Here is a 24,990-nt window from a genome sequence, read left to right as displayed (position 1 = left end):
ATTCTCCAGGATGTGGCTTACAACCAGCTGAGGCATATCCAGTCATCCTCTCCATTTTCCCAGCAGGGAAACTGGAACAAGGACAAATGACATTTGCTAGAAAAATTTAAATGTGTCTACTTTTGACCTAGTCATTGACAGAAATATTTATTGTTATAACCCCGCATCCACCAGAGCTATTGTGTTAGCATGCTATCTCGGAGGTGGCACAAAACTTGGCTTAGAAACTAAGGAGCCATAAGAGGTCCAAGACATGCTCATATCAGTATGCTCAGCAAAGGTCGGGGGTGTGAGGCAGGGGATAAGCCAGGGTTGCCATCAGCAGGGTCTGAATTCTTAGCGTATAAAGGCATAGGGAAACAACAGTGGGCTGGATGAGATAATTTAGACATCCTCTACTGGAGGTAGAGAACTGAGCCTCGGGGCTAACACCAAGAGCCTTGTAAGAGTTTAGGGAAATACAGGAAAAAAAATCAAATGAGAAGGAGCAGTGGCTGAGGCCGAAAGAGTCCCTGAAGGCATAGCACGGTGTTGCACGGAGCAGGTGGAGAAGACAGGCTATGGAAATAGTAATGGCTGTGGAGTGAAGCTGATGGATAACATGAGCCCCGGGGAAGGACTGCTAGGTCTGCAACAAGAACACTGCTGTGACCTTGAAAGGGACCTACCTGTAGAGGGAATGGTGGAAACGCATGCAAAAGATTTGCACAAAATATCCTATTCTCAGAGACCTGACTCCCTCTGCAATCACAGGCTGCAAACCTCACTGAGGGGAAAATCAAAGTCTTAACACTTCATATTCATTGTTGGCTCATGAAACCACTCAAAGAAAGTGTCACGAGCCGTGAAAACGAAATCTATAAACAAATAAATGAGCAAATATGTGCTCCCTTTATGTGGCAGTTCTTATGGATTTTGAGGGCATAAGCAACAAATCCAATATAAAGGAGTGATGTATGGCTTCGAGAGTGACACTTCAAATATCACCATCAAAATTAGATGCATTAATCGTTCTTATTCAGAAATGATTTCTTGTTTGCTTAATAAAGAAATATGTCACATGGAAACTCTCCAGATAATCTGAATATATCGCTAATGCTTCCTGCATGGCACAGCTGACAATATGTAGGATTTCATAAATTTTAAAATGGCAGCAAACCATCCGCCTTTCAAATGAGCTTGCATCTGAAATATGAGGAGAAGCTGAATCCCTGCAGCACGCTCGCTTTATGCATCATAAAAATATCCCTATCTGCATAATCTTTTCTCCAAGTGTAATACAAAGAAGCTCAAGGGCAACCTCGTGCCCCCTATTGATGTCCTGTTGCCTCACATCTGAGCTACCAGCATCCATCAACCATGCAATTCAGGAGGAGAAACAAAAGACAATAAATACATGTCTTCCATGCCTTGGATTCATTAGATAAATGTATGTTTTCTGAGACAAGGTATCACTGTATACCCCAGGCTGATGCTGAACTTCTTATGTTGTACAGACTTGTCTCATCTTGTAACCCTTCCTCTTCAGCCTTCCAAATAGCTTGGATTTCAGGCATGCACCACCCTGCCTTGCTCCCACTGTACATTCTTTTCCTCAATATCTTAAAATCTTTCCTCTCCAAGAGGATTAATGTTTTAAGACTATAAACTTATAAGCCTCCACCTTGACGGAAACTTGAGTAACACAATTCATTGGGCTCTGACTGCCGAAGTTACTGCTGGATTTTAACTACAATTTTGCATTTTGTGAAAGAAATGTTCAGTCAGATACCTGCTGAAGGAATAGCACACATCCTTGCCTCAAACTGAAGAAATCCCACCAGCAGATAGGACACCCAGCCTGATGTTGCAAGGACGTGTGACTTGTCTAAGTCTCCCTCACCTGGGAGCTGAAGAAATCATAGGTCAGGCTCTGGGAACTGAGTCAGGAGCTTCGGGATGCTTTCTGATGGTCAAATGTAACATCGTACACAGATCAGTGGCTCCCACGTCTCCTCATTCCTCATCCATGTAGGAAATCCTCTCATGGTGCCCGAGGCTAGCTCCTTACCTGCTCCTGAAGGAGGACCATCATTCTGGAAACTGGAATGCCAGTGTGCTCATGGCTGCTATTTAGCCCTTCCAAGAGTGTTCGAAGGAGCCCGTGCCAAAGGTTGACCGCATTCAACATTAAACAAAAAATGTCCTCCCTCCTGGAGCTTTAATTTTAGTACAAGGAGATGGGCATTATGCACACATGTAATGAGTAGAAAGTGGACTATGTCACAAGATGGACTGTACATGAGGTGAGGGAAACCAGGTCTGGCTTCCCAGCAGCAGACCACAGCATCAAATAAAGGCATCATTGCTTGTATGTTTAACGGGTGTTTGCTGCATGATTCATGATTAAATTGTAAACTCGCACCCGACTAGGCGGCTTGTTGTGATGGTCTCCTTGCTCAGAGCCTAATTTATGATGACCTGTAACTCATGTTAATAATCTTACAAACTTTTCTGACGTGTTTTCCGAGATGTGTGCAATTAGAGACCAATTCAGATGCCAGGAAACATGCAAGTCTGTTACAGGGCATTTTTTTTGTTTCTCTGTTCTTAATCAAATATTTCGCTTCATAGCTCTAGTCTTATTGCTGCTTCAAGCTCCGAGAAATCAGGATCGGCCAGGTCTGATAGACTGTCTGTGTATCCCACATCTTAAAAACACAAACCAAAACCAAAAATAAAACAACAACAACAATAAAACCAGTTTTCTTTACTAAAAGTCCTGTGAGAAATATGTCATTTTTTTCAGGTGAAGTACAGAGGTTTTGGTATATGGTTGTCCGGCTGCAGTGGAGATAGAATGACCTGAGTAACTCTTTGTCCTCCTCCAGCCTTCCAAAGACTTCCACAGAGTGAGCGGGTTTCCCAAGGCCTGAATGGAGACCTTTACTTCTCCAATGTCCTCCCAGAAGACACCCGTGAAGACTATATCTGCTATGCCAGATTTAATCACACTCAAACCATACAACAGAAGCAGCCTATTTCTCTGAAGGTGATTTCAGGTGAGAGCTCGGCCCTCTGGGTCTCTTTGAGTGGTGTTTACATATGTGAATCTAATGATTAGCAATTAAATACGATTCTGACTTTGAGGTAAACCAGTTCAATGGTCAGGAGAATCCCTGTGAAGCTCGCTAAAGTCTTAGCTTATGTGCTAGAAAGAGCATGCATACTCTAAATATTGTATTTTGCATTTTCCCTGATTGCCAGTCCTGTTTCTATGGTAACCTCCAGACTCTGTGGTGTTCTGAGCATTGGGGTAGGCATTCTGCCTCACAATGCCTTTGATTGGCATTTATCCTATAGTTCAAGTTGTGGTTGGGGGTGGCGGAGTGAATGAATGAGTGAGTTAGCCAGTAAGATGTCAAGCACTGTGTTTACCTGGCACTTAGCGTAGACGTAGGAATTTGTTTTTGTCGCCCAGTGGTTTTTGACTCTTCTCCCCACTTCTATGCTCTCTTCATGATATTCTGTTTATTTCAGTGGATGAATTGAATGACACTATAGCTGCTAATTTGAGTGACACTGAGTTTTATGGTGGTGAGTTACACTGGTTGTAACTGATATTCTCGCCTTCATTGTAGACTTTAGTTCACTAACTTCACCTCCATGGCTATTTAACTTTGTTTCTGTATGAAATTTCTAATTACATGTTTAATATCACCATACCAACGTGCGTTTCTTATGAAACTTAGCTATACGATTTCAACCATGTCACTAAAACATCTTCCATGGTGTATGTATAATTAAACTTGTTATGATTTTTCATGTAAACCATTTCATATGCTTTGGAAAAAATTCTTTCATGTGTGTTCAGAATTGTATTTCCCATATTTTGTGCTGTCTAAAACCTTTCTGCATGACCTACACATTAACTGACTGGTCATATTAACCGCTAGAATACTGACTCACCTGCACCTTCAGTAACTAACATAGAATACATCCCATAGTAGTCGTCTAACCCTTCTTAAGTTTTACATGACATTACTCAGGAGAATTAGCAACCGTATTATTCTTAGCTTTGGTAGAAACCCACTCATTGACTTCTGTGGGATCAAACTTCTAAAAATAGATCATTCAGCTTCATTGTTTTAAGATGAAAAGAGTTTGATTTCCTTAAGGAAAAACGCAGCTATCAAACATAAAATATATCACTAAAAATAAGAAACTCTGGACATAAGGGCTTTTAATTTCCATAGAGTTTCTGCTGCACTAATTTTTTGCCTTTGAGATAGGAACATTAGAGAACATGGCAGGATCTAATTCTCACCTTTATTTGTTTAATATAGCCTCCCAAATATGGGTATCAAGAGCATTCTCAAAGTGGTTTTCAGAGTAGTAAGGTCCCCCAACAAGCTCTAAATCCTTAAGAAAACTAATTTTTTTTCAACAGTGCCTTTTTGGTACTTCTGAGAAATGAGAAATTTACATACCACCTCTTAATTTGGTTTTAGAAGTATCAAGTAGATCATTTGTGGTTGAAACAATGAAAATCCAGTCCTATGACATTTCCACCTGAAAATATCCCAAGGACTCAGTAGATAAGGCCACACTTTTAAGAGTCCGTCAGACAGGAAACCTTCGGCATAAATAGCTCTCTGGCTTAGACCCTCTTTATTTTGTCATTGAGAAACTGATCTCAATGTGTTTAGCTCTGCTAATACACTTTTCCTCTTTCTCCAAAGCAAGGGACCAATCACAGGATCTTACCCACTACACAAACACTCTGCCACGAAGTTACCCTTCAGCCTTTAATCTTAATTCATGGCATCTAATTTTCCAGAACTCTGTCAGCAATTGCCTAGTTTCGTTTTATTTTTCACAGATCTTGCAGTGTAGCAATCTTCAGCTATAAGTCAGTGGAACTGGCTATACTGTTATCTCCAGAACACATCAAAATACTTTGTTCACAATAATTTACTGCTGAGAAAAGATTTGAACATCTTTCAAAATACACACTTTTGCTTCGCCCAAACACCAATCTTAAGGGATGTGTAGTTTAATGAGCTGACTTTGCTGTGGTTTTGAAAATTGACCAGCCCAGAGAAAATTAATAAAGACCCAAACCAAATTAAAGACATGTACAAAAGAAATCTTTTGGCTGGTTTGCTCACACAACCAAAATTGCTTGTTTTCTTGCACACCGAATAAGTGTAAGGAGAGAGCGTGTACGCCTAGCTATACAAATTTCAAAACAAGCATTAAGCAGATTTAAAATAAGATTAGAATTCTAGCCAGCTTGACAACGACTGTGTTCCTAGAAACAGAGGTGCACAATTTTAACATATATTGTATTTCTTGTTTGCAGCTAAGCCTAGTAAAGAAAGGCCACCAACATTTCTAACTCCAGAGGGCAATGAAAGCCTCAAGGAGGAGCTAAGAGGAAACGTGCTTTCTCTGGAATGCATCGCAGAAGGCCTGTGAGTCAACACGTTCTGTCCGGATGCTCACCTCTTACCAAATATAAAATACCAATAGGCATTCCTGCCCCAGGGAGAACCATTGTCTTCTGTTTCTAATTTGACCAAAATCTAGAAAACTTTAAAAACATTTCCTGAGTAAACTTTGAAATCCATGTTATTGTTAAAATATTTTGATTGTGCTATACTGCATTATCTCCTTATGACCACTGTGCTTTAGGAAGGGGGCAGAAATTTGCTCCTTTCTAACAAACAACCTCAGTACTCGGTAGCTTAAAAAAATAACATCCTTGGTCATTTGTTTAGAGCGGGGAGGGCAGCATCTGAAGGCAAATTAACTGGGGGTTCATCAAGGTTTGCCACATGGTGCACCTCTGTCAACAAAAGCACACAGGGCATGCCAAGGCCTCAGAACCGTGGCATTGCCCCAGTTCCTGATGACAGACTGTAAAGCTCAGGTGTCTTTCAGAGGCATTTCTGGGAGTCTTTGAGCAGATACAAGAGCAACTGTGAAGTCAGGTCCATGTGACAGGCAGGTTCTAGACTGTCTTCCCATAGTACCTGGCATAGAGAAAGTGCCTTTCGGGGTCACAGCTACTGCAGCTGTGAGTGGGATCCCAGGAGCATGCTGCCTTCAGGTTTTATGATTGTGTTGTCTCTGACCTGGCAATCCAGTGATCGCATAAACTTTCCTTAATCCAGGAATGATTGTTTTAGGATGCACATGGGGCCCTCTGCTGGCCAAGTCAGGAAATCACACCCAATGTGGCAGATCTTCAGTTTAAAAACTCAACAACATTCTTAAAGATATGCTCAAAAAATCTGTCCCTTTTCCCATGATTTGTTCGTACCCATTGGAGGCCTGCCCCTTTCTGAACAGAAACAGAGGAGGAATGGATTGGGGGTGGGTGGCGTGGCAGGAGGGAATAGGAGGAGAGAAGGGAAGGGAAACTGCAGCTGGGATGTAAAGTCAATAAATAAATTTAATTAATAAAATCAGTCTTTCCTAACGGAATTTTTCAAACTTCCATTTTGTTTTTAGTCAAGCACCAACATGGCATTTAACTAGTTTTCTATCTTGGCACATTTAACGTTTTCATATTAGGAACGTTGAATTTTTTTTTCCTGTAAAGTATGGTGTTGTAATTTGGAAATATATATGTGTCTATATACACAGACATATATAAGGAACTTTTGAAACTTGTGAAACCCTGGTAGGAACTATACTGCTTGCAAACCAGGGACTGTTAGGCTTGGCATTAGAACACGCATAAGTCTTAAAGACTGTTCGGTAGAGTAGGAGTCTTCCATAAACACTGCTGGCTTTGCTCGGTGTCACCTGTAACGGCAGCGTCTAGCCCCATCCCTCTCCTGCCTCTCCTGAAACAGTCAGTGTAACTAGAAGGAAACATGTGTTGTAGGTTTCACACGTGACTGATCTCACATCTGTACATGTTCACAGCGTGCTTTAATTTTAACTTCGGAAACTGCTTCATCAAGTTTATACGCTGTCATATGTTCACCCAAACAAGCCAAAGCCATTGTGACAAACATATCTTTTGCATCTCTGATGACAAATATAGAGATGTCTTAAAGTTCTAGATCAGCCCTACTTTTGTACTATATCTTATACACATGGCTTAGTGTACACACACACGCACACACACGTTTGTGCTTAACAATTTTTTTAAAATTTTAATTCACGAAATATTTTTAAAGGCATTATATGAGTTGATCATTCTCATTAAGACAACTGGAGATGCTAAGCCCCAAGGAAGTCAGGGAACCAAGGTCAGAGAAGAATTTAAGAGAAGCTCTGAGACTTTGAGAAAGACCTCACTCCACGCAGTATTCTGGCTTTTCATCAGCAAATTATTTGTTTAGATTTTCCTGACTTAAAAGGATAAAATTGAGTGAGAAGAGGTGTAACATTAATCGGGTCTATTATTACCAATTAGTATAATGGTATTTTAAATTTTCACTAATAATGAAATGAAGAAAAAGGATTTTAATTCATTAATCATTTAGTTCCCATCATGAGTGTCTCATAAAACAAAAAGTTTCATCAATTTGATGGGGAAACATATACATGAGTCCAGAGACACTGGTGTGTGTATGAGTTCATTCACTATGTATTTTTGACTCTAGCTGATGGGAGGTTATATTGCAATATGACTAATTTAATAATAATTCTCTTGATTGACATAGTAAAAGTCTCTAGAGCATCTTACTGACCAGAACTTGAAAGAAAAGATTAGGTAGGTCCCTTTAGTAAGGCGATCAATGCTTGCAGTGTCCCTGAAGGCAAACTTATGGTATGCCAAAAATTAGTATAGTCCTAGTTATTTGAAAATTGAAATTGTTCCAAGTACAGGTTTTGAGTATTATTTATAAAAATGTGATGTTAATTAATGGGTCTTTATCATTAGCATTTTTGTCATTATCTTTGCACAAAGAGTTGATTACAATCGTGCATGAGAATTCACTCTTCCAAACAGTCACAGGCAAATTCATCCTTTGTAACATCATTACTTATTTATCCTCTCAGGCCTACACCAATCATTTACTGGATCAAAGAAGATGGAACACTTCCTGTCAACCGGACGTTCTATCGGAACTTTAAGAAAACCTTGCAGATCACTCAGGTTACAGAAGCAGATTCTGGAAATTACCAGTGCATAGCAAAAAACCCCTTAGGAGCCGTTCATCACACTATCGCCGTCACAGTTAAAGGTATTTCGGTATTTCAGGTGCATTCCCCTTGCTTCTGTAGAGGCTCCGAAGCACCCGTTGACTGTGCCTTGGATCACGTTCTTTAGTAATGAAGAGTTTAAATTTATGTTCACTTTCATGGTATCATGAAACTTTCTATTGTAATCGCATCCAGGCTATATAAAAACCACTTCTTCGAATCTTCCTCACAGAACTGCAATTAGTAAATGCTGAAGGAATGGTAAAAATAGAAAATCACAATGATAGGCCCACAGCGGTAACTGCTTCAGACAAGATCCAGGGAGGAATTCTAAGATTGGTGGCTGAAAACAACTTTAAGGAGAAGCAGGATATTTGCATAGCTTCAAAGTATTCCTCTATCCAAAAAACAAATAAACAAAAACTGCCTAGTGGCTAGGGCCGTTTTAATGTATTCCACTATTTAATATTCCTTCCTGGAGGAGATGGAAGCTGTGTCTGGTCTTGAGAGTGGGCTATATAGTGACCAGCTGCCAATGAACAGAGAGCATGGAACACTGGAGAACAGTCATTTTCAGTGGGAGTACCTGGCAGACAGTGCCTTAACCCAGGGATGAAGCTGAGCATCACTAATCAGTCACTGTGGTCTTGGAGTGGGGTGACCAGGAAGGACCCATCACCACTGTGATATTCTTACAGCCCCAAGCCAGGAGTTAATCCTGAGTAAACATCAGACAGACACACTGATGGGCATTTTATCAAAGCCAACTAACACTCCTCAAAGGTGTCAGATCATGAAAGAAAAGAAGAGACTGAGGGATCTCCCTAGCTAAAGAGACTCAACCAGTGGAGATGGTGTGGTATCCAGGTCAGGACAATGGTCACTTCCTGTCTCATTTACAGTCACAATCCAGCTGCATGAAACCTAGATATTAGAGGAACATGAGCAAAGGGGCTGGGACACTGTATTCTATCTTTGCAGCTTTTCAAAAATGAACAGTTTTAAAATTGTTTCTCCGCTTTATAATTAGATAGTTCAGAGTTCAAAGTCACGTGTTCTTCTATACTCTTTATGAAGTTTAAAGAATCATTTGAGGCAACTCGTTTTTTTTTTTCATTCTAAAAAGTGAGACTAATGGGTCTTTTACAAAACCCTTATAATCTACTGCAACCGTCCATGTATTCTTGAGTCAGCTTTCCTCGTCTCTTCTTCTCTCAATAAGCGGCCCCATACTGGATTGCAGCGCCTCAAAACCTCGTCCTATCCCCAGGAGAGAATGGCACCCTCATCTGCAGAGCTAATGGCAACCCCAAGCCCAGAATTGCCTGGTTAACAAATGGAGTCCCAATAGAAAGTAAGTGTTCTTCATTGTCTTTAATGGAAGGTTATTTTCAAAGTACACCTGTATCTCAGCAATAAATGCACGGTGTTAAAATAATTTGTGTTTAGGATGAAAGCTGAATATGAAGTTAACAGGGGCACTAAGTCACCGTCAAAGCTTTTTATTGCCTTTGGATAGTTATTTAGACTTTAAAGAATTGATTGAAATACATTTTAAAAAGAACTTATGATAATAATTGTATGTGTATTAATGGGAAGTTAAGAATATTTCTCATTTTTAACTCAGATCATGGGGAGAATGGCAGGGTCAGAAGTAAACACCACCCACAGCTCAGCTTAGCTTTTGGAGACTACACAGAGTCACTGTCGGCTGACAGGGATACTGGGACTAAGTCAGTAGATGACAAAAGTAAGAAACACTGATCTGGCCTTAGTTTTCAGTCCTGGAGAAAGCCCAGGTGTCCTCCAAGTTTTCTAGTCTCCAGGGGTCATGTCTCACTGGATACCCGAAGGACAGGGTCCTAAACTTCTGCAGGATGTTCACCTTCTCCCACTTTGCCCTCCTTGAGTACTGTGAGGTCTGCTCCAGAGATCCCCGAGGAAGACATTAGGACAGTGGCTGTGTTTGCAATCATCAGCCTGCTTTCTGCAGGTTTACTTCTAGCCCATTTTCACTAGCTGTCTTTCAAGCTACCATAATGCTGCCCACAGTGACCACTAAAGTGTAGCCAGGGGCTTTTCCTGAATCCCCCAAGTCATAGCAAAGGCTCATTTGATAAGACTTGATTAGAGGATTGGGGATATGAGAAGGGAATTATGGCAAAGCAAAACAAAAAACAAAAACAAAACAAAACAAAAAAAACCAAGAATTGGAATCTTGTCTCATTGCCTCTGAACTCCTTCCTAAGCCATGGTCATACAGAGAGCAGCCAGCTACCTTTGTCTTTTGTCCTCCCCAGTGGAAGGCCTTAGAACACTTATTTTACATGTCTTGAAATTCTGACTTCTTGGGTTGGAGAGATGGCTCAGCAGTTAAGAGCATTGCCTGCTCTTCCAAAGGTCCTGAGTTCAATTCCCAGCAACCACATGGTGGATCACAACCATCTGTAATGAGGTCTGGTGCCCTCTTCTGGCCTGCAGGCATACACACACAGAGAGACAGAATATTGTATAATAAATAAATAAATATTCATAAAAAAAGAAATTCCAACTTCATTTTAGATGGAGAGAGAGAGAGAGAGAGAGAGAGAGAGAGAGAGAGATCAAACCCAGTCTCAGCCTCAGGCTCACCTTCCAGTCATTATCAAGGCCAGATTCAAAGATACTCTTTACTTAATAAAGATACTTTCATACTTAGAGACCAGCCTGCTCCTGATCATATCACGTCTACTTCCACATAACTGAAAGGTCCTTTGAACTGACTTTCCTAAAACTGAGTCCTCCTGTGGGATGGATGGCTAGTCGATTTGCTATTACTATGAGGAATGACAGCTTGCTCTTCATCCCAGGCCTGGCAGCCATGGGCTGAGTAATCTCGCCCTGTGCCATGAGTGTTTCCTGGAGTATTTATTGGGAGTTTGCTTACGTCACGAGTACAGTAGTTATCAGATACTTGGACAGAAACAGCTTGTGTTTACTGCAAAAGGAAATATGTTCTTGCGGAAAATAAAACGAGGCCAATGAGGCCAGTAATCGGTACTGATATTTATGCTGCAATTTTAATCATGATCAGAGCAGGAAACGCCACAAATCTTATCTCATGGTTATATATCAAGGAGCCACTGTCACTCCCAGGGGATTATGGTGACAACTGAGAGAGGGAAAGAAAGCCCAGAACTAAAAGATGTTTTACAGCACAATTATGGTTTTCTTAGAAATGCATATAGAACAGCAATAGCCATATTGAATACTCAGCATTTTTGCATCCAAAGTTTTTTTTTCTTCCAGCTCAGAGGTTCTTTGTGATTTACAGAAGATTAAATGTGCTCCTGAGATTTAGACTCAGCAAGAACAGACAAGTGGGAGGGAACATCCATCTAGCCACTCAGCAGGAGAACTGTGAGAGCCAGGGACTGTTGAAGAGAGAAACTCTAGGGCTTGGCAGTAAGGATACAGTCCTAAGCAGGGGAAATTGAGAAATTAAGTAATGAGGCTGATCTTTCCTCCTGATCGGTTTATCATCCTTCCAATTTGGCTGTCTTACTCTGTTTTTCTGCCATAACAAAGTACCTTGGGCTAGATAATTTAAAAACAGAAAATTATTGCTCCCTGTGCAGGAGGCTAGAAAATACAAGTTGAAGGCACCTGGTGACTTCTAGTGTTGGTTTTTCCTCTGTGAATGTGCAGTGACAAAGGGGACAGTCTCCCTCAAGTCTTTCGTCAAGGGGCACTGACCATATTTGTGAGATAAGAACCCTTATGACCTAGTCATAGGACCACCTTGGGGCTTGGGGTTCAGAATATGAACTTGCGGAGGCAACCAACCTTTGCAGGACAACCAAGATTTGCAGGACAACCAACCTTTTCAGGGCAGCACCAGCATAGCAGCACCTGGGGGTCCTTGAACCCTATTAATAGTTGTATTATGAGCTTTGAGTTATGCCTCCACATGCATGCCTCTTCATGGTTAAAACTAGAAGAGGGGGTGTTTGGAGAGGGCAGTTATCTCCGGGAGACAAGTTAGGCTCTTCTACTTTAACCCCAAATCATCCAATTAGGTCCCAAACAGAAAGAGTAAGAATAAACTCTGTCAAATCAGAATCTAAGTAATTTCTTTTTTTTTTCATCCCAAAAGTATGTTTCCTTGAAAAAGAAGCAAAAATACCACACAGATATGGTAGGAACTGCACGACTCTTCCAGATCCAGGGTGCTCCAACTCAGATGTGTGCAGCTCAGAGACGCTTCTCTGGTGGGCATTCAGGGAGGGAAACTATGTACTGTAGGGTGGCCCAGCACGGGGCTGTGCCCACCCAGCTGCTCTAGGAAGGGCTGCTGCTCTGGGGAGCTACAAGCAGCTGTTGTCTCTGTCAGAGAGATGTGACATGATGCTTCTTTGAGAGTGGCCAGGCCGGAAGTGCTGGGTATGTTCTATGGACATCTTCATAACCTACGGTGATGAGCAGGCAGGGACCCTGCATGTTTTTTCAGTGAACCATCCCTTGCCCTCAGCAGCTAGTCTCTAGACAGCCTCCGTTGAGTGTCGCCTTTGAATGGAAAATAAATCATAGACAGCTAAGTGCAAAGAGATGTGCCCTGATGCATACTGACGTCCTCTAATCCACTTTGAAGAGTTGGGTAAGGGAATAAAAGCCAAGCAAAAAATCAGTAGAAGCTTGAAGAGGTATATGCCACTCTCCTTTACACTTAGCGGTTGACCATGAACTTAAACAAGACTGTGTTTGAGGCTTGTGAACTGTTCTGGAAACAGACCTGGTGCTTGCCGCTCATCTGTAGATTGTTGAGTAGCGCATCCAGCAGTAGGAGGCCATGGAAGATAATAGAGAGATGCTGAGGCAGAAAAAGAGAAAACCGCATAGCATAGTGGCACTGACTGAACCCCGAGGATCACTAACTTTCAACAGAGACCAGCACAGCAAGTCCAGCATGGGCTCCAGAAGTTGGCCTGAGGCCCAAGCTGGCTAGTTGGCACCACCTTGCACCCAAGAGACTGCCGAAATGCTAGATGTACCAGCAGCTGCTGGGGCAAAGGGTCGAGGAACAGCTGTGCTTCTGCGGTAGTATTGCTCGGGCATCAGCAGCAGCCCTGTCAGGGGCCTCAGGTCTGTCAACCTATGCCAACCAGCAGAGACACAGTCAGCGACCACTGACCAGACACACAACCTGCTTCTCCTGACTTGTTGGTAATCATCCAAGGACTCTGACAGCCTCATAAGCTCCAAACTACAAACTTAGGAATATCAGGGTGAGGTGGAGGTTAGACTGAGTTCTGTTGGCAAAATGTAGTGTTGATTTTGAGCTTGCCTTCAGACCTAGAACCTACAGCTTTATCAAACTGATAGGATTAACTCCAAAGCACCTGGATACATCTCTCACTGACTTCTCAAACTACGTTTCATTTAGGTCAGCCGAGTACTTAAAACTTCCTTGACACAAGTGTATTGAATACAGAATCGCCCCTGAAACACCCAAAATATTTTTCAACAGTCTATAGTGGTCAGAAATTATGTAGCTACAAGAGATCCACAGGAGACCTCAGATATGACCTGGAGTGCTTGGGAGAGTGTGAAGTTGAACTTGGGATCAGAAAGAGAAAATGTCTTGTCTTATAACTGGCAGCAAGAGCATTTCCTGGCTCTCCTAGAGAGCAAGTGTCCCTCCATTCCTCTTCCTCCCCTTTACCTTCCGCACCACAGCCTGTGACATCCCTGCTAGTGGTCCCCAAGGCCGAGATTCTGAACACCCTACAATCCCCATTTCTGTCCCAGGAGGCAGTGAGAGAGTCTATTACTTGCTTTTTCTGGGAACACATAAAAATCTCACCCTTTGTTAAAAGGCTCCTCAGATCTGAAGAGAGAAAAGAACTAACTTGGTAAGAAAGAGCGGATCTCCTCCTACTACAATTACAAGTTGTGCTTGAGTAACACATGAGCTCAGCTAGGGGAATGGAGGCTTAACCCAGAATATTCTTGAGATCCTGTCAAAGCTGCCCACTTCCCCCTTCTCTGGGAGGTAAAGGCCTTTGTTGGCAGTACCTGTTAGGATAAAAATAGCCAGGAGAAAGGAGATTCAGCTCTTCACCAAAGCTTGGCTTTGCTTCATGTCCAATTGTTCATACTCCAGGAAATATTTATAAAATCGACTAAAACCAGAAATCTAGAACTTTAATTTTAAACTATTAAATTATCCTGAATTTATTATAATTAAACAAAATATTAAATGCTCCTGTCTATAATTTTCATATCTAAAATGTATTTAATATTATCTGTTGACCTATTTCATGAAGTTCTTAAAAGAAATTATGTAATTATTCTGAACATAAAATTATGCAATTGTTATAAAAACATTTTAGAAATTGAAAGTACTCAGTACTTTTAAGACAAAATTTTTGAATTTTCATATTCCAAAATTAGAAACATTTACAGTCTTTGCTATTTCTTCCAGGAGAGTTATTTTTTTAACTAAGTTTTCTGAAGGCTGTCACACCACTTTTAGAACTCACCCTTGGGGCCTAAAGTTATAGATGTGGATGTATATGCTTACATTTCTTTCTTTGGTGCTTATTTATGGCAAATGATGTTGGTTGTTTCTAGAAATCAATTATTATTCCTTTAGACGATTTGAGTTTGCTAGCTGGCGAGTTCTTCCCATCCAGCAGCCAGCACACAACATCCAAAGGTTGCCAATGGCTCTGCAGCAGTGACTCTATTTCATGCCCAGCTACCAACTGAGCCACCATATGTCGCTGTTGTTTATAGGCTCACTTGCTTCTCTTGAATAACTGCAGAAGGAAAAGATAATGCATATCTTCACAAAGAGAGCTGCCTACTCATCTGCTATACCTCAGGTCCAAGTTTGTTTCATTCCCAAATATTATGCTAGAAAGAAGTATCTGAAAACAGCTCCACTGAGCACAAATGAGGTGGCTATAGTCAAATGCCTTTGGTCCTGAAGACAAGTGAAACCTAGGGCTACAGGGTGTTTTGCTTGTGGTTGATGCATCTCTACTTGGGGAAATTGTCCTTCTAGCTTTGTCAATTAAGTTCAGTATTCTTGGTTGTATTCGTTGCATTGTTATTATTGTGGTGTAATTCACAAACAGCATAAAATTTAGGATACCTTAGGGTCAAGAACACAGCTCAGTGTTGAGCACTTGCCTTGTATGTTAAAGGCCCTGGGTTCACTATTGCTAACTTAACCCATGAATGCACGATGGAATGTTATTGAATACATTCACATTCTTGCACAACAATCCTCCAGGTGATTTTCATCTCATAAAAATTGAACTCTATACTATTAACTAGAACATGGTGGTGTGACTTTAAGATTTCAGATGCTCAGGGATGCGAGGTGGTCTCATCCTATGGTCTGTTTCCTGTGCTAAGAGTTTGGGCACTGTGCTCTGCCAGTGTGTCATGCTCATTACTGTTCTTCATGGCCTGGCACACCTTCAGAGGTGCAATCAGAGTGGGAACCAAATGCCCCTTGACAGCCCTATCACTGTCCAAGTACTAGGTCCATTTGCTTAGAATAATCCACAGAGCGAGAGTAGCCAGGGGTGCTGCTCTGTGTTCCACACTGCCTGGTTAAAGCAATAGATGGACATTTCTTCAAGTGTGCTCATCAGAAAGACCCAATGATACAAGGTGAGGGATCCAGGATAAGAAACACGGGCTTGGCTGATGTGTACCACACTCTCAGATCTATGACTGTCAGTTATACTTATATGTCACTTCCTGGGATAGTGTAAGATATGTCCTCTGCTGTTATGTATTGATACAGTCTATACCCTGTTGAAGGAATTATGGCTCCTATTTGTATTCTGTTGGTAAGAATGTTTTCCTTAAGGAAATTTTAATCAGAAATTGCAGATGTGATTTAAGGAGTCAATTCAAAGAATCTAGACATATCCTATTACTGGTAGGACAAAAATATGTCTAAGATAATTCCATACTCGAGCCATTGATTGTTGCCAGGCTTTTGAACACTAATTTTGTAGCAGTAATGTTCAGAAACTATTTTTAAACTACCTATCGTACTTCTTCAGGAATAAGGGTATTAGTTACTCCCTGAGAGCTAGTTGAAGTTTTGAAAATCCTTGCCTGGTAAGAACATGTCGTCTAGTTCAACTTATGATTGATTGTCAGATAATTCTCATCTGGAACATCTAAATAACTCTTAGCCTATAAGTATAACAGTCAGAATGAGCAGGAGTTACAATAAGACCTCACAAATATATCTGCCTCCCAATCCTTGGAAACGGTGAACATGTCACCTCACAGAGCAAAGGGGGACTTTGTACATGTCGTTAGGAGCTTTCTAATTTGGAGATTGTGATAAATCTGCTTGGGTCCCAGTTTTCATCATATGAACACGCAAAGGTGTTATGCTCCTCCGGGATTTGGTCGGGGAAAACCTGATTATGGAAGAATACGCAGAAATAAATGACACTGATGGTGGTGCCAGGGGGAAAGGGGGAAAATATGGACTAATAAGTTAGGAATCCCCCAGGAAACAAAAGGAACAAAGGAGTGGATTCCTCTGCAACCCAAAGAAGAACCAAGGCTTTCCAGGGTCTGGGACTTTACTTCAGTGGGATCCTCACAGGCTTCCAATCTGGGGAAGCAAGAGGCTGAGAATTTTGTGTTGTTCCAATATCGTAGATTTGCTGTAAATTGTATAAACAAAAAACGATTACAGAATGAATGAGCACAATGCTTGAGCACATAAAATGAAGGGGAGTAGCTGTAGCTGGATTTGTTTTCATTAAAGTGAATTAATAAGCCACAGGTGTGCCAGATACTTTTATTTCAAAGTGATAATTGAGTCTCATAATCGTGATACACACCTTTTCTGGTCACCATAGAAAAAGAACTGTGTTTTGAATGAAAGCAAAGTCCTCTTATGGTTGCCATGTGCAGTTTCAGAGAGGAGGGGTGCTGTTATTTACTTTGGTTTTGGTCAGCATGCTTAAACAGTGTTCTCTTAAAACAATGTGGGCACATGGTCTAGGGGTTAGCATTTAGATAGGAAATTCCTGTATCACAGCACAGCACTTGCCCATGGTTTGCCTTGCTTTGGACTAAATTCTCACATCCTGCATTACCCAGCCAGTTTCATTCAGCTTCAGCATGGATCAATTCCGGTCTTAACACGTTTTAAGTACTTGAGGGATTTAGCTGAAAAAGGTCTTTAGGAGAAATTTTATACAACTGATTTCTCCTTCAGCCCCAGATGTGGGCACAACAGGAAAGTGGATATCCGCATGTTCCTGACAAGTGCGTTCTCTAGGCATGCCTCTGTTTATTCATCTATTGGCTTCCATAATAGGTCCTCAAAGGCGACAGGTTTGAACAAGCCAGCACATTTTTTCATTTGTTGATAATTAACTTCCCTCCTTTTAAATAACTGGCTTTTTTAAAATAAAATAAACATGATGGTGGTTTTTTTTTTTCCCCCAGAATTTGCTCATCTTGCCCAACTTGGGCTTGCTTTTATGCATCTCTCAAAGCAGTCTTCACTGTTGAAGATCAATCCATCCACTCAAGGCTAAATGAACATTGTGCATATTTGCCTGCATATGTGTGTTAACTAAACTCTACTTGGATTCTTTGTACTTATGTAGACCAGCCTGTATTTTCTTTCTCTTTACATAACATGGATCTCAAAATTTATACATTTGATATATATCTTTTAAGCAGCAAGAAACATACATTTTCTTTTTTACATTCAAACAGTTGCTCCTGAAGATCCCAGCAGAAAAATAGATGGTGATACCATTATTTTTTCAAATGTTCAAGAAAGATTGAGTGCGGTTTATCAGTGCAATGCCTCTAATGAATACGGATATTTACTAGCAAATGCGTTCGTAAATGTGCTTGGTAAGTTCCCCTGTATTAAAGACATGGAAAGTTAAATTAATAACTACTATTTGTTTTCTACTTGCTCATTGAAAATGCATTATTTCTTTGCTGCCTGCAGTGCATAGTGTTTCAAGCTACAAAAAATATACAAGGGTAGATAAGATAAAAATCTTGCCTCAAGGGCCATTTTGGTCGGTTCTTGCAGTTCCTTCATACACATTTTATATGGCAGATTCTTTGTTGCAGGAATAGGCTGTTCACTGGATTGCATGAGCAATGAGTATGCCCATTCTTCCATCCTTACACACTTTTTAGTTACTGTTCTAATGCTGTGACAAAGCACCTTGACTAAGGCAACTTATAAAGGATAGCATTTATTTAATTTAAGGCTCATAGTTCCAGAGGGTAGTAAACTCCATGGTCCTCGTGGTGGGGATCATGGCAGCAGGCAAACAGGGATGGTAACTGAGAGCTTACATTTTGAGATAACAACTACAAGAGAGAGAGTTAACTGGAATGGTGTGGGCTTTTGAAACCTCAAAGACTACCTCCAGTGAACACCTCCTTGAACAAGACCACACCTCCTAATCCTTCCCAAACAGTTCCACCAACTGCAAAGCAAGTATTCAAACATACAAGTATATGGAGCCATTCTCATTTAGCATGGCAGAAATGAACAAGTTCAAAATTGCCACAATTCCTACATGAAAAACTAAATGGTTAATTATAGTGCTTAGCTCTTATCCAAGTCACAGATATTCATTGTTTCATCTGTAAAAAATATGCTCAAAGAGCTGTAAGGAACTATGATGTACTCAGGCATATTCCAGAATGGTTGGCTTATGTGAACACTACATCCCTGATATTGAGTAAAATTACCAAAAGCTACATTTTTAAATTGTATGGATGAATTACTCTTGTGGTAGCAGAAATAATGCTTGAATTCTTTCAGATACTGTGTTCCTTTTCCAAACAAAGCTAACATAAGAAAGCCAGCCAATATTTGGCATTTTTCTTCCTATATAAAGTGAGGGCCATTAGTCTCCCAGAAGCTCAGCAGTTGAGGTATTGGTGGATGCTGAGGAAGCAGCTTTGAGATCTGAGTTTCTTCTCATGCTTCCTTTCTATGAATTCACAAACATCAGGTTTCATATTTCAGTAAGATCAATACAAGTATGCATTACTTTGAGTCTGGCTTGTTTCATTGCACACAGGGTCTTTCAGATTCATCAGTATCACAGATATAAGATATTTTAAAGGAATTTTTATTTATATTTATGTCTGTGAATCTGTGTGGGTGCCTGCTACATCTGTGTGGCAGTCTGAAGATGCCAGAAAGGGGCATCTGATCCCCTGGATCTGGAGTTACAGCAGGTGTGAGCCCCTTGCCACGGGTTCTGGGAACTGAATTTTTGTCCTCTGAAAGAACAGCAAGCGCTCTTAACTGCTGAGTCATCTCTCCAGCCTCAGCTCCCCTTCTTTATAAGGCTGAAAGAGGGCATTTAGATGTCTCCTTGAAAACTGGCATCCTAGCAGGTATCTAGTGAGTCATAGTGAAGTTTGTGTTTCTCTTGACAATTAGTATAGTTACCATTTTTTCACACTTCTGTTTGTGTGTCTTCTTTTGAAAAATGTGTATTTGGATCTTTGTTCAGTTTAAAAACTAGTTTGGTTTCTGGGACTGTTGAGCTCTTTGAGTTTCTTATATATTTTGTGTCTTAGTCTTACATCGGGCATATGTGAGCGGCTATCTTCTCCCAGTCTATCTTTTTTTCTATTTATTCTGTTGCTTCCTTGGTTTTAGTCCCCTCTCTTTTACAGAAACCACACTTCCCACTCTGCTCTTTCCTGTCCTCTTCATGTGTCCCGAACATCCCTACCCACTAGAGTGATGATGGGTCAGTCACTCAGCCATGGCATAATTTCCTGGCAGAGACTGCTGTGGATAAAATGATTAAATAAATGCATTCTTTCACTGAAAGGTAACCAGTGTCATAAGATACATATAAATAAATCCTTCATTAACCAGCATAAGAAACACAAATAAGCAAATCAGTAATTGAGCAACACCCAGGGCAGCATGTTGAGCATGACGCAGGGGGTGTTTCTTCTGTCTTGAGTGACCACTAGATGCCACAGATACAGAACGTATGGGAAAAGACATGCGGGTTGTAGTTTATCACAGACTTTCGTGATTTTAAAACAAAACAGATAAGGGCACTGCAAACTTAAGATGTGTCTAGTATTTACTATACCTTTCTAAAATGTTTTAGCTGAACCACCTCGAATTCTCACATCTGCAAACATACTGTATCAGGTCATCGCAAACAGACCTGCTTTCTTAGACTGCGCCTTCTTTGGGTCTCCTCTGCCTACCATTGAGTGGTAAGTAGTAGCTCTATTTTTTTTTTTTGATTCGTAATTCTAACTATGTCTGGTTTTAGTCAAAAAACACAAACAAACAGGAAAAATGCAATACATAATCCATCACATTACTAGTATTAAATTTATTTACTCATTCTCAAATATTTATTAACTATCCCCTCAGTGGGTATAATAAATACTTGCACATGTGTAACAAGTATACTACCAGAATGCTCTATGAACTACAAAACTGTATGGAAATGATGTTAAATATTTAAGGCTGCCATATTTCACAATGCCATGGACATTTCCTTGAACTTCGTGAATAGTGGCTGAAGGACTGGTTCGGAAGCATGCTCTTGATAATAAAGTAGCATGGGATTGGGGATGGAGAGTTGGCTCAATGGTTAGGAATACTTGTTGCTCTTGTAAAGGAACTAGGTTTGGTTCCCAACACCAACTGGGTGGCTCTCAACTCTCTGTAACTCCAGTGCCAGGGGATTCTATACCCATTTCTGACCTCTCAGGGCACCAGGCATGCATGTGGTACAAATTTATATAGCTGAGCAAAATACTCACTTACGCAAAATAAGAAAACAAATCTAAAAGTAGAACGGAGCTGGAAGAGAGGTGGCATGGACTGAGAGACGATTTGCCACTTGGTGCTTCATTGGGCCTGCAGAGCTCCTGTGTCCTCCTCCCTCCTCTCTGTCCATCCACGTTCACATACCAGTCCTGGTAGGAGTCCTTCAGCTGCTTACTTTAGCAGAGCTGGACAGGACAGGAGGAGGATGGGCAGCTGCCAAGAATGTGTGGATAACAATTAGAGCAGGTACGTATTGATCATCCGCTACTGGGATGAGGTTGACAGCGGGTGAAGGACTAAAGAGAAGTCACTCCAGGCGCAACCTTAACTCAGAGAAGAGAAATGTGAACTCATAGACTTCCTAGTGAGGGGCTGAGAGGGACAACCCAGACCGACTTCGTCTGCTCCTTTCATCAGTCGCTACTGTCACATCACACACGTTTTCTTTCCATTGCCTGAACATTTGCTAGTCAAACTTTCAGAGTATAATCCTGAGCCTTGAAGTCAAAATGTCATTCAAATTTGGTCTTACAAATGGGAGAAAAATATGATAAAAAGATAATATTACTTTCACCTATTGCATCATCTCTTTAAGGGTAAAATAGGTAAAGTATTAAATTAGGTATCTCATAAAAGTTGCATCTCATTATATTTTGATGTTCTAATTCTGCAGACTCCGCTTATTTTTGTATTCTCCTGTTTTGTATGCTTTCTTTTTCTTTCTTCTGACATGTCAGAAGTGTGCTTATGGAAAACCCTTCAGGTTTTGGACAACGTTTTTGATTTTATAACTTGAAAAGTGAAACCTCAACAGGTGTTTTCATCCCCACTTTACAAATAAGCGGAATCTAATCTCTGTAGTATTTCCAAATGTCGTTGGCCTTGACACTTGCTGCAGACCACATTCTGTTGTGTTTTATTCTCATGCTTGTAACTTTTGTAATAAAGGTTTAAAGGAACCAAAGGAAGCGCTCTTCATGAGGACATTTATGTTTTACATGATAATGGAACGTTAGAAATTCCTGTGGCCCAAAAAGATAGTACAGGGACGTATACGTGCATTGCAAGAAACAAATTAGGGATGGCAAAGAACGAAGTTCACTTGGAAATCAAAGGTAAGACAGAGTTGATGAGCATTTTCAAGTGTTATATGTCACAGAGCAAATTCTCCAGCTTTGCCAAAATGGATAACCAAAACTTTGAATTTTAGATCCAACCAGGATCATTAAGCAACCCGAACATGCAGTCGTGCAGAGGGGGAGCAAAGTGTCCTTTGAGTGCAAAGTGAAACACGACCATACCTTAATCCCCACCGTCGTGTGGCTGAAGGACCATGGAGAGCTGCCCAATGAGGAAAGGTATTTATTTCAAGAGGCTCTCTTCCCTCTTCCTTCTCTCTGGAGACTGCTCTTGTGTCAAAAGACTACTGACACCATGCTTTCAGTGTTTGAAGTTGGCTGTCTGCAAAATTATGAGATCAGCATTTTCCTCTTACCGTAAATGCTTAGAACTGAAAGGGCATTGAGTGTTTGAAAGAAGAGCCTGAGAATGTGGGTCTTTGTGTGTGATCTCCTGTGAAATTGGGATGGAAAACGCCCTCCCGATTTTGGACAACAGTTATGGTTGCATAATTTGAATGGTGAAGTCTCAGCAGATGTTTTCCTCTGCACTCCACAAATACGCTGATATCCAAGCTCCAGAATCAGGAATGCACCTGACTCTGCCAGTGTTTTAAAGATTATAAGTTTTGAATTTGGATGTTGAATTACTTTTTTCTTTTTTAACCTAACACCTGCAGAAGGAAAAGAAAATCAAAATCAAGTAAACCATTTAACGGGGTGCATTCAGTCCTGTAGCTTGGAATAGAAGGAAGATCATGGCGTTTTTCCACCGAAGCCTTCAGTTTGATGATCTAGGGAATTTAGCTGCATGCATGATTTTATCCATTAGAGTGGACACAAGTGATATCCAGTGCTAGGCATGCTGTGTTCTGATGGAGATGGTTTCTATGGTTTAATTGCCTCTGACCTAAACCTGGGGTGACTAATTGGTACCCTATTGCTTGCCAATGACCCCACTATAACTTCCTGGCCTTTCTCCCCATGTGCCCAAAGTACAAGTTTCCACCTGGTCAATTTTCTATGTGAAATCTAGGTGGTAAAGAGAAGAGAACGTGAAGAAATGACCCTCGGTTAGATCAGCTGAAGTTTGACTGAGAATTATTAGGAAGACAGATTATGCACCCTCCTTGGAACCAAACATTAGTGCTGCATGCACGATGCAAGCAACTTCTAGAATCTCTCAGTGAAGATTGCTGATCTCATGACAAGAAAGACCCCAATGCTTTTCATTTAGTTACTGTACTGGGCCTTTACACATGTGGGGTAAACAGGAACAGCACACTTCTGCCACAAATAGTAACTTTTTAAAAACTCTGCACTCTGATGGAAATCGAGCAGAATGAAATAACCACAGAAGCCTGACTGAAGCACTCTAGTTGGGGAAAACATGGAGCCACCCATCATACCTCAGGACGCAAGCAGTAACTTTGATCAATTAAAAAATTAATTGGCATACAGCAATTGTACATATCTATGGTATACCATATGATTTTTGTCCCGACCCCAGGAGGGCTGCTCCATCAGCCTGACAAACCCTGTTAGAGTTAATATCTGTCCTAGCCCAAATGTTTTCCAGGTTTATTACTAATGTGATAATAGGGGTTCACTCTTAATTGTGGAAGTGTTGATCTTTCTCTTTTATCAAGTTTGCAGAGACTCTTGCCTGCTGGGAAGGCTGTCGTCAGTTAGCAGTGTCTCTGTCACACCAACTGCTGTGCGTGTGTTCCGTTTACAGGTTCTCCGTAGACAAGGATCATCTGGTGGTAACTGATGTCAATGACGATGATGGCGGGACCTACACGTGTGCGGCCAACACGACGCTGGACAGTGTTTCTGCCAGTGCTGTGCTCAGGGTTGTCGGTAAGAGCAAGAACAAACACAGCCAGGTCATCTGTATTAAGACTGAAAGAAAGTTCTAGGTGTTGAAGATTTGTTTGCTATTGTTTCAGAGATGCAAGGATGGGTGACTCAGGAGGTGATCTCCATATAAATATACTCTCTGACAAAATGGGGGGATGTTTTTAAAGAAAATTAAGGAAGTAACCTCTAATATAGAATGGGGGGGTGTTATTCCTAAATTGTCGCGATCCTTCTGTCAGTGCACACCTCACATTAAGCTAAGTAGAGAGTTTAATTAAAAGAAAATACTGGGTTACTTTTGTCTTCTTCTGTGTTTCCATCACTAATTTTGATTAAAATCCTTTATATTAATGTCCTTTCTAGCTCCTACTCCAACTCCAGCCCCCATTTACGGTAAACTAATGAGTCTTCTTTTTCTGTCTTCTGTTAAATGACTTCACATTTGTAAACATTGCTTTCTCTTCTCTGTCCCATCATTATATATATATTTTTAAGGAAAATGGCTGTCAGTTATCATGGGCTTCATTTGCTGTAGTCAATTATTTCTTAAAACTTTATAGTGTATCTTAAGGTTAGACTATTTTGCTCATTGTATTTCTCAGTGACCTCTGTCCCAACAGCTGTCGAGACATGCAATGTGTCTGTGCATCCCGAGAGCTCCCTACCCTAAAAGCAGTCCTTAGCTACCTCCAGATTCATTTCCACCTAGCCTCAGGATGCTGAAAAGCCTCTGAACAGCGCATGCCACTTGCCCGCATTTGTCTCTCATCCTTGACTGTTCTGGTTCCCTGTGTTATCCGAAATAAAGCTTCAATGTCATTTCTGCCTGTGCTCCTTTCTGAGCGTGCTGAGCACCCTTGCACTGCCTCACTGGATTTGGCAAATAACAATTTTGTACCTCTTGAAAAAGCAAGCCAACAGAGCTCCCTGATGGGTTGGCTTGGGTGTGCAGTGTTCTCAGCAACCTCAGCAGTGTCTCTTTCCTTTCCATTGCATGCTCAGTGACCAATGAGAGTGATGTGTATCTAA

At 41.0% G+C, this 24,990-nt stretch overlaps 1 protein-coding gene across 24 annotated transcripts in view; it reads left to right on the top strand.

Moving 5' to 3' along the window:
- Nrcam (neuronal cell adhesion molecule) overlaps positions 1-24,990 on the top strand; it is a 253,726-nt gene that overhangs the window by 188,794 nt on the left and 39,942 nt on the right. For 11 of the 24 annotated variants that reach the window (XM_057782674.1, XM_057782673.1, XM_057782672.1 and 8 more), the window contains 11 exons: positions 2,871-3,041; positions 3,520-3,576; positions 5,345-5,456; positions 8,005-8,189; positions 9,371-9,502; positions 17,905-18,048; positions 20,304-20,415; positions 21,929-22,095; positions 22,191-22,338; positions 23,837-23,961; positions 24,325-24,354. In XM_057782674.1, the coding sequence (XP_057638657.1) occupies positions 2,871-3,041; positions 3,520-3,576; positions 5,345-5,456; positions 8,005-8,189; positions 9,371-9,502; positions 17,905-18,048; positions 20,304-20,415; positions 21,929-22,095; positions 22,191-22,338; positions 23,837-23,961; positions 24,325-24,354 (1,383 nt within the window). The remainder of the gene's footprint in view (positions 1-2,870; positions 3,042-3,519; positions 3,577-5,344; positions 5,457-8,004; positions 8,190-9,370; positions 9,503-17,904; positions 18,049-20,303; positions 20,416-21,928; positions 22,096-22,190; positions 22,339-23,836; positions 23,962-24,324; positions 24,355-24,990) is intronic. The other 13 variants (XM_057782690.1, XM_057782688.1, XM_057782676.1 and 10 more) reach the window with 3 other exon arrangements.

The sequence above is a fragment of the Chionomys nivalis genome, chromosome 10 (assembly GCF_950005125.1).
Source record: "Chionomys nivalis chromosome 10, mChiNiv1.1, whole genome shotgun sequence".
Lineage (NCBI taxonomy): Eukaryota > Metazoa > Chordata > Mammalia > Rodentia > Cricetidae > Chionomys > Chionomys nivalis.
This window is presented reverse-complemented; position numbering and strand designations above follow the sequence as displayed.